General features: G+C 40.6%; 1 protein-coding gene across 3 annotated transcripts in view; it reads right to left on the minus strand.

The window, feature by feature from the left end:
• Positions 1–609: 609 nt before the first annotated feature.
• MTX2 (metaxin 2) overlaps positions 610–10,152 on the minus strand; it is a 35,196-nt gene continuing 25,653 nt past the window's right edge. For all 3 annotated transcript variants that reach the window (XM_082057212.1, XM_082057213.1, XM_082057211.1), the window contains 7 exons: positions 8,895–8,967; positions 5,814–5,890; positions 5,009–5,101; positions 4,309–4,347; positions 3,773–3,898; positions 3,042–3,118; positions 610–1,105 (listed from right to left, as the gene is read on the minus strand). In XM_082057212.1, the coding sequence (XP_081913338.1) occupies positions 895–1,105; positions 3,042–3,118; positions 3,773–3,898; positions 4,309–4,347; positions 5,009–5,101; positions 5,814–5,890; positions 8,895–8,967 (696 nt within the window). In that variant the 3' untranslated portion in view covers positions 610–894. The remainder of the gene's footprint in view (positions 1,106–3,041; positions 3,119–3,772; positions 3,899–4,308; positions 4,348–5,008; positions 5,102–5,813; positions 5,891–8,894; positions 8,968–10,152) is intronic.

Consider the following 10,152-nt stretch of genomic DNA (forward strand, 5'->3'; position numbering starts at 1 on the left):
CTATCATGGTATTGATTCCCAGCTGCATTTAAACCGTGACACAGCCACGGGCTCACACTGTGTCCTTTTGCTACAGAACCACCCCAGCAAGTACATCAAAGTTCAGAAGCAACGTTAACATACTGGAAGTGGAAAGAATGAGACAGACTCTTACCTAGCAAATCCATTTCTTAAACAAAGAGCAAGACAAGCTGAGGATTAAAACTGAGAAATCATATGAAGAGGAGGAAAAAAGAAAAAAAAAAAAAGTAAATCTAAAAACCAAAGGTGAACAAGAAATAAAAGCAGCAGGAGAGCAGGAGGACACACATAAGAAGAAGTAATGACAGCCAGGAGCTGCTTTGACACAAAGAACTGACTGAAGAAAATCACATCACTTGTGTGCTGCAGAGCTCCAAGACGTTTTCATCACCCGGTTCCTGAATGCATTTTGGCTGAGGCAGGCAAACTTATGATCTCTAATGAGTCCTTTCATTTGCAGCTTAATAATTTTAACTAGTTTACCATACAACTGTCTTCTAGGTGTCCTGCCAACGGGATCCCACTCATTAACTACACAGACATTAATTACAGATACATAAAACTTAGTAAGAAAGGCGCTTAGAAAGATCAGAGAGAAACTTTTTAAAGTATTTTATTTTTTTAATATAGATGCAATATTTTTCCAAGGTCACTTTAGAGTTAAGTGGCGTACAGTCTATTAATGTGGAAGTGCCCATACAGTCATTTCAGGTTAAATGTGCACAGAATATTCTACAACACAAAAACTGCATTTAGAGATTTTTCCTGCTCCAGAATGATTTGGCAGCTTCAAAAAGCTAACACACGTTTCCATTCTCAAAATCAATCCCTTGAACAACAAACCCTCAAACTGAAACACACTCCACAGCACGCTTATCTCAGTAAGGACCTCTTGGCAGACCTGGCTGCAGCGGCTGCAGAGCTGTCTTTATCCTGACCCTCAAAGTACTGCTGTTCTATTCGCCGACAAAAGGCTGTGAGATTACTGTAGTTTTTCACTTTTTCAGAGAGTGCATCGGTGATCAGTTGAGTAGTGAGGATTGTGAACAGGTGTCCAAACACCAGAGCGTCCAATTCAGTTGGTCTGTAAAAACAAACAGAAAAAAAAGAACAGGGGTTCAGGAAGGGAAGTTCTGATCAAGAAAAACTCTGCTGTTCTGAGCAAATTTAGATAGCCACACAGTCTATGAACTGGGAAGAAATCAGGCACCACTGAACTTACCAAATGCATGAAAACTGTGCATACAGCATGTAAGAATCCTGCTAGTTCTTAGTATGGCATCTTTATTTGCTTTTTTTCTAGCTTGGAAATGTGGAAACAACACTTCTTAGAAGGAACAAAGTTACTGAGCTAATATCAAACCACATTCCACCTTTTAGTTCTATAACAAGGGCAAATGCTTATCAGATTTTTTGGGGGGGTTCTTTTTCCTCTGTAGCTGTAGATATATATTAAATAATTGATCTTATATCACAAAGGAAAAAAGAAGCAGCAGGGAGGAAAAAAAAAATAAACAACAACAAACCAGCAAACATAAACCCCCTATTCCTGTTTTGTGGTTTCCAACTGTTGGGAACTATTCAACGAATAAGAGAAGGAGCTCCAGGGTGACAGCAGCTGGAAACATCTCCTTTTTAAAAGGGGAGTACACAGAAGAAAATGGGCGTTTTGGGAAATAGTGGTCTATTGAATGTTTTCAGTCCTACCTTATTTTAGGTACAAGCCTTTTGAATTGCCATGTTGGACCTTCGTATATATATTCAGCCCATGTGTAAATATTTTTTTTGAAATATATTAATACCTTGAGACTCATTTACTGGTGTTCAAGGTAAGCAGCACGAGGGTTTTCTAAATGATAATTTTTTTTTTGGCCTATTTGTGGATGCCTAGGAACTTTCCAGTGGAGATGTGGGCCCTTGTACAGCAAACTTAAATCTGTTAGGAACAGGCTGCTTATTTACCTCCTACAGACTCCCAGAAGTCACAGATTGAAAAATACTGAACTGAGAACACATCCTTTCTTAGGAATTTCAGAAAGCTAAAAATCTTCAAGGCTGAAACTGTACCAAGAAAGCCTGGCTAAAAAACAACAAAAAACAAAATCCCCAAACTATAATTCTTTACAATTTAGGAGATACTATCTTTAAGAATGATTTGAGAAGATGCAATTCATAATAAAGACGAATTCAAACTTGTCTTCTGTAATGCATATTTTTGTATCAAATCAATTTATGTGACCCACCTAGTCTCAACTTGGAAGAGATTAAAAGACAGCATATGGTTTTGGTGATTTTTCTGTTGTGTCTTTGCTGCTTAAAGTCCTCTCCCTGCCCAAATGCAGTTAACTGAAGTCCAGACCTGAGCACTTCTAGTCTGGCCTATGCACAGGGACAAGAGGCAGCCAGACTGATGCTACTTAAATCTGTAACATTTCAAAAATATTAAATTATTGAAGAAAAAAAAACAAAAAAGCATTTTGCAAGTGGCAGAAACAGACTCTCAGCTTTCACTTTGCAACTGTTCCTTTAAGGACAGCAGGCTACCTGCTCCCCCAGTTCTTACAAGTCACGGGTACCCTCACGCTAACTCCATTCAGAGCTGCCGCAGCGATAAGACGGGCAAGACAAGCAAGTCATGTGTTCACTCCCCTAGGAGAGAATGTTACCAAAGAAATAAAAGTAAAGCTTTAAATTTATCCTTCTTAATAAGAAATTAACTGTACAAAGGTGTACATTTCCAGCCTATTTAAGTCGTGCTACCCTGTAGAGAAGACAAGCAGGAGTAAAACCAAATCATAAATTAAAAAAAAAAAAACACACACAGAAACTTTCATTTTAAAAGCTTTGATTACTTATTTCTGAAATGGCATGTTTATATTCCAGTCACACATTTGTATTTCTGCAACTAATCAAGTAGAATTAAAATAAAATGGGAGTTTTCCATATACACTTTTTTGTGTGTGGATATATATCTATATCTCACACTCCTGGATGTAATATTTCAGTCAAGATTAACTTACTGCTTATTGAAGAAATATGGTTGTGTTCCTAGTCTCTGGGAGAGAGCCTGACAACACTGATCTACATCTTCAAGCACCTATCAAAACACACAAGAGATAAAAGATCCGTATCATCAGGAAATACCAACATTGCAAAAAATAACCTCCTTACTGTATTTGCACTGATGGTGGGAACAAGACACATATAATGTTGGAACATCAAAAGCTGTTAAAGTCAGTCAAACCTACACAGTAGACAGGTAGGTAAGTGTTACTTAATCTAACATTTGACGTACAGCAATTCTGATTAAGTGCTTCCCATAACATTTATAACTTAGCTTAATGAAAGGTACTAACTTATACCTTAAAACTGCTTTGCTTTTTTTTTTTCAGACCTCTGACAAAGGAAGCCACAACTGTGCAAAGCCTATGAGCACCATGCAGGAAGTGGGGGTCATAACTTGCAATCTGTTTTCAGGACTCCAGCCTAAACTAACATCACCAGAGACATACACGCATGGTAAAACATCCTTCCTCCCACCCCATCACATTGCACATAATTTAAGATTTATTGCTGCTGAAGGCAAATACATTACTCCAGATAACGTTTTAAGTACAGAATATATTTTTTTAGTACATCTATTTCTCCAAACCATAAAAAAATAAAATAAAATAAAACAATAAAATAATAAAATAAATAAAATAAACCAAACCAACATGGTAAAGAAATAACCGTCGCTTTTCATACTGACCTGGTCAAGAGTCTTGCCAGCCCATCCAATGGCTTTCATCTTCCGCCTTACCTCCCATTGCTTCTGGTAGGACAAAATGCGGTTCAGAGGCCAGGGGTAAGGGGAGCCGTACCTCGGGTGAGTAATCTTTGTTTGGAAATGGAAAGGTACTGTGTTACCATAGAAGAAAATACAGATACCTATATGCACAAAATAACTAATATTCACATATTTCTATCAGAAAGATAGCCGAAAAAGAAAAAAGGAGTTGCATGATATGCTGTAACTATTTGCACAGAATGTACAGTTTTCAGCATAACCATTTAAACCTATTACTTCAGAAACATATACAAAACCTGCATCTAGTTTGCAGTCAGCTACCTACAGTAATGACATAACTTCCCTAAAATGTGTATGCAAGCAAAATTAAAGTGAAAAGACTGTATCATTAATGGTAGAAATCTCAATGTTTCATTTATGAGTAGGGACTTAAAATTGTGAGCAAAAGTGTTTTCTCATTAAATTTTAATTAAGACAAACGCTGCAGAACCACTCACCTCCTCTACTGTAACATCATCACACCACTGGAGATAGAGCTGGGAACAGAAAGAACACTTTCTAAAACTTCCTAATAAAGCAGAATACAGAGACAATCATTTCTCACTAGCAGAATTTTATTTTCTATATATTCCTCCTGTTAGGCCTCTGAATGCAGAAAACAAATTAACACAGGAGGGCAAAAGCCCAGTTGCTAGTCCTTACTTTGCCAGCACCAGGACCAAGCCGAGACAGAAGCCCCACTCCTGTAGCCCATGCCTGCCAGCATGTCCAGCATGGCTCCCACACTGGGACAGTGTCACCTCAACTGGCTACGGGTGCCAATTGCAGGGGATCCCAGCCTCCCACTGGGCACAGGAGCCCCCTGCTGTGGCAGGAGATAGCGGGGTGCCCGACCAGCTGGGGGGTGGGACCCCAGGAAACACCAGCATTTTCTGTCTGTGGAAATCGGTTACTTCTACGGCTACAGGACACGCTTCAGGCAGATCAGGGCAATCACACGGGTGGCTTGCTTCTACAGAACATTTCAGCAAGCAATCCATAGGGTACAGAGAATTTATTCCTGCCTCCTTTCACCTCAGAAATTGATGACCTAATCTAAGAACAAGCAGTATTTCCAATACAGGGGAAAAAAATCCTAAAGCTTTCTTGCCTATAGTCACTTATGCCAGTGTGTGGAGTTACTATGGTTTGCTGTACCTCTGCTGTCAAGAGCATATTATTGACTAATTCCATGTAGGCTTTCATCTCAGCTTTTTGGACTTCATCCAACCCATCACTGAGAGAATGGCCCTAATGGGGAAAGGAGAAAAAAAGAGATACACATGTAAGAAAGGATATTGGAATATTCAGCAATGCCTGACCCAAGGACCTCTGAAGTCAATGAGCTTTGGCTCCAATCCTATCTCTTACATAGTTCCATAACAGATTACATATGCAATTTTTACATAGAGTCCTTTAGAATTAAAAAGCAATGATAGTAACGTAACATAGCTAGTCCACAGGAAATGTAGATTAGTATCGGTTATAGATGAACACAGTTTGAGCACACAGTCTCCTGGATAGTGTATTTCTGCGACAAGAAGTAAATAAAAATTTATGTCAACTGCTCAGTGAAAATACATTGTTTTTAAAAATATGGGGCAGGGGAGAAGCAAAGGCAAATTTTAACAGCATCTGACACTTCAGGATTTAAACCAATCAGTTCAGGGTTTAAATGCTCTGAGACCCAGGGAGAGGGCATGGAGAATAACAGTCTCAGAAACTGGCCCTGGTATGCAGCTATCCCACATAGAATTTACTGCCAGAATTTGAGTAAATGACAAAGAAAAACATTTCCAGCCCAACAAACTCCTGCTCCAGGATATATTTATTTTAAAATGGCACTATATTTCTATTCTGTTTTAACAAATTAAGTAACACTCTGGAAGAGCAAATCAAATCAGCACAATGCTAAGGAAGATTAACATGCTATTCATTAATTGATGAAAAAATGTACTATTACCTTGGCTTTTACAAACTGGACTATGGGCCCAAGTTCAGATACTACTTGATTTCCCACATGAATAAAGGGTACTTTGCCTGTAAAATGAGAAATGGATTTTAGTAAGAGCTTTTTATACCTGTAAAACATAATTTACAATTTTCAAAGCAATTAAATATTGCAGGTACGCCTGAACATCAGTTTTTTCCTAACAAGCACGGGTAAAGCTCAAGCATACAAAGCTCACCCAGCAAACATTTGTATTAACAAACATCTTCCTCCTGCTCTTCCTCCTCCTGAGCCTCTTTTACATACAAGACTTGCAATTGTGTAATTCAAAGTTACTGAGATCTATCAACTTGTGCTTTAATAATGGATTTTGCATTGCTGGAAAGACTTAATTCAATGTTTCTCTGAAGTACAGCTGGGAAATCCCAGGAAAGCAGACAGAGCCCTTGGCTAGTTTTATGACACAATGCATTCCCACCCTCCCTGCTAACCCACTGGCAGGGAACGAGCTGCCGAAAGGCTGACAGGAGATGTGGCACTGTGCCCAGAAAAGCAAGCAGGGGGAAGTGCAAACGCACATGCAACCAGGCAGGATCTCGACTCTCCCTCCTCCAGTCCTCCAGATTTCCAAGGACTGGGCCAGCCGGCTCGTGTTGGCTGCCCCAGTCTTCACCCTCCAGTTGTGACCCAGCATTTTCAAGCCCCCACGGTCCTGGGGTCGGGAAGAGGTTCTCAGTATGAGACCCACTGCTTCATGATCTCGGGGGCTACGAGGGGGCAGAAGCTGCACCATCATCATGGAAGCTAAATGGGGTTAAAGCTTAAACCTGGTAAGGCTCAATGTTCAATCTATGAAGCTGAGCCCTGAGGGTTCAGCATGGAGCAGGGCTAAAAATCAGTCCTCAAAAGGAAACTGGGAAAGGACTGTGTCACTGATGGAACTGGTGGTAGTGTGAAGGGCTGCCAAGTCTGTATGGACCACCTTCTCTGCTTGATAACTATTCTTACACACAAAACTGAGCCAAAGCTTTAAAGCAGTCAGAGATACAAGAGGAAGCCCTATTACAGCAAGCAACAACACGTGGCAGAATTTGCCTTATGCCCCTTTTTCCCAGCTCTCAGCATGTGAAGCTGAGGGATCCTGCTCCAGGCCACCCTAACTACATTGATCACTCTGAAAACCTTCATCCAAATACAACTGGCAAACATCAACCTTAAATTTAAAACTAAATCTTTAAGGATTACTTACATGATTTAAGTTGTCGATAAAATGGAGATAAATGCTGGATGTTTTGTATTACTGAGAACATCCTTGTGCCCCGAGGCAGTAAACGAGCCTGCCCAGTGCAGTGGGGCACAGCACACTCTTACCTTTCTGCCTCTTCCTGTGGGAAAACTCTGCTCTTGACAGACAGCTCACAGAGCAAGATCAGTACCTGCCTGACTCCAAATATGTTATTGGCAACACATTCACTCTTTCCACCAAAACAAAAAACCCACACACAGTTCAGGCTAACTGAAGATTCAGTCATGGTTTGTACCATGAGATTCACTCCTCACTGTCTCAATCAGCCTAAGGGTAATAAATGAGGTGCATCACACCAACAAAGGCTTCGTCTGCATCCACATGCTGCATGTTGCGTAAGGAAAGGCAGACCTTGGTGTGCTGCAGAATTCAGCGGTTTCAGTCCAACTGTACTTCACACACCAATACAATCCTGTGGTATTGTACTTTTGAATCCCTCAGAATGGTTTTTGTCATTACAATGACTAGGAGACAAATAACTTTTGCACTAAACAAAGAGATGCAGATCTTTGCTGCTGTGAGACAGAGGGTGGTGGGGAGGGAGAGAGGAACAAATAAAAACCTTGTTTGAATTATCTTTAAAGAACAAACATAAAGAAAGGAAATGGGGCAAGGGCAAAAAGAATACATCTACTTCTACCTACATTTAAAATTGAAGCAGGATCATTTTCCCTCATGCTCCTTGTTTACAGCGGAAGAAGGAAGCATTCAGACCCACATTACAACATCAGATGACAAGAAGTGTGGGCACGGGGTGCGAGCAGCAGAGAAGCGAGAGTGTGCAACTGTCACCAGTCCTGCTCCTGCATATGCAAGATGTTCCTCCACGCATGGATTCAGCATTTCAAAGCTACCTTCATTTACTAAGAAATAATTTAGATACCTGCATATTTTGCTGTTTTTTCACTGCTGCCAGGCAACTTTTATTTTAAAAACAGCTTAATTCCACTGCTTTAACCAAAATACCAGTGGCAGCAGCAGATGCCATACAGCTGGGCAGACATGTACTGACAGGCACTTCCACGTGGCACTCATCCACCAGAGGCAGGTCATCGGTTAGTAAGTACTTCCTCTCATTACAAAGATCTGGGACAGAGTGCGAAGATTGCCAGAGCTCTGCACCCTATGTTCAGCAATTCTCTCTGTTTTTTAGGCAACCTTCTGGAGCTGGGCTCTGAAAGATTTTAGATAACCAGTCACCTCAAGCAAAAGGTAGGGTCTGTGCCCTTCAAATTCATAATTTATTGTTGGTGGTTTGGATTTCTTTCCTTACAGTCTCATGGATCAGAGGAAGATCTTAAATCGCCCGTCACCCTTAACAGTGACAACGCATCCTTCAGTCTTCTCCTGTATCAACATCCTGGCAATCATCTTTCAGACCAGGCAACAAAAGGTAATCTTTCTCCAGTGTGGTCTCACCCCAGCAATGGGAAAAATATAACAGCATTCACTGGAATACTCCCTGGATGCAGAATAAAGCCACATACATCTTTCTGCTTCAGGACACAACTCTCAGGCATTGAAGAGAAGTTTTCCATCAGGCATGTGAACTGTCTGAATGCCACAGACAAGTACTGCAGTTGCTGGCACAGTTACACTTTGTGCCAATGTTACTTTGCATCTGACAGTTTTAATTGTTTGCAGAGGAGAAAGTGCACTGGACAGGAGTGGGGGAGACAACCCACACCGGGTAGCACTGACTGACTGTTATCAGCAAGGCAAGGCACAGTTGCCATGGTATCAAAATGGAGGTATAACGTAGTAATCTAAATGAAGGCCACACTTACCAGATGGTGACATGTACTCGGCATTTGCCCTGCAAACCACCCGGATTGGCAGATTGCACATTTGCAAAAAGGCCTGCAAACAAAGAGTAGCATTTAAAAAGCATTAATACACCAGTGACAAACAAGCACGTTCTTCTCAATACATTTGGCAATGTTTCATCCAGCTCCTAGCACACACTGATGAAGTATAGCTCCTCCAATGCTGCTTTTAGGAAGAAAGAAGGGTAGGTAAGAGAAAAACAAGGGGTTTTTTTAAACTTCCTTAGACAACTGTTTATGATCCAGTCATTGACTGGAATTCTTCTAATGAAGTTTCACCTATTCTTACTGTTTTTTCCAAGACGAGCAGAGAAGCAGTATCTGATAGATAGAATTAGTGCTGTGGCTGTACAAAATTAAGTGACATTTTGCTCCTCCTGAAAATCATGGTACTTACTACTTCTGGCTAGAGCTGGCCAACCAAGTTCATGTTGTGTAGTGTGGCAAACACACATAGCACCTTCCCACATTATATTTACAATAGCTGCCAGAAGTTTTGCTCTATGATACTGTCAGACCACAAGTCTGCTTTGGGAGGACTTATTTATCATCTTTAGTTTATGTGAATCATGGAGAGTGTAAGTGACCAATTTACTGTTTCTTTCTATCTGTAACCTTAGATTCAAAGTATTCTCAGCAGGATACTGATCTTTGTCAGCACCTGCCATCACTACAAAATCCTTAGTGTGTTTCTGTTGAAATACCAATATATCAAGAAAATTATTTGCAATTTGAACAGAACATGCTAAATACAGAACCTCCTAATCTCTAGAGTCTCTCACAACTCAGCTAAGCCCTATCATTCATTTTGTCTTTGCAATTAGACAGGTCACAATTGCAGATTGCAAAATTATACCTATTTATTCACAGTGGCTTGAGGTGAAAAAAGCCTACACCAAGCCAGCCACCACCATGAAGAAAAATGCTGCTGTAACACAGCACTTTCTACATGAATCTCCTCCCTGCTCTTCAGATTGCAGCATCTGGCAGTAAACTGCACTCTCAGCTTTAGATTCTCAGACTTTAATCACGGACATCATAGTAACCTCAACCTTAACCTTGAGATTGCTCACCTCTGCATTAAATGACACCACAAGACATGAACTAACATTGGCATAAGTCCTGTTCCTAATTTTGTGGCTTCTGTAGTATCCATCAAGCAAACAAAAAGAACCCAAACAGCTCCTCTCCTCTGCGTTCTTCAAGTCCTTTATTCCCA

The sequence above is a fragment of the Streptopelia decaocto genome, assembly GCF_964273445.1.
Source record: "Streptopelia decaocto genome assembly, chromosome: 6".
Lineage (NCBI taxonomy): Eukaryota > Metazoa > Chordata > Aves > Columbiformes > Columbidae > Streptopelia > Streptopelia decaocto.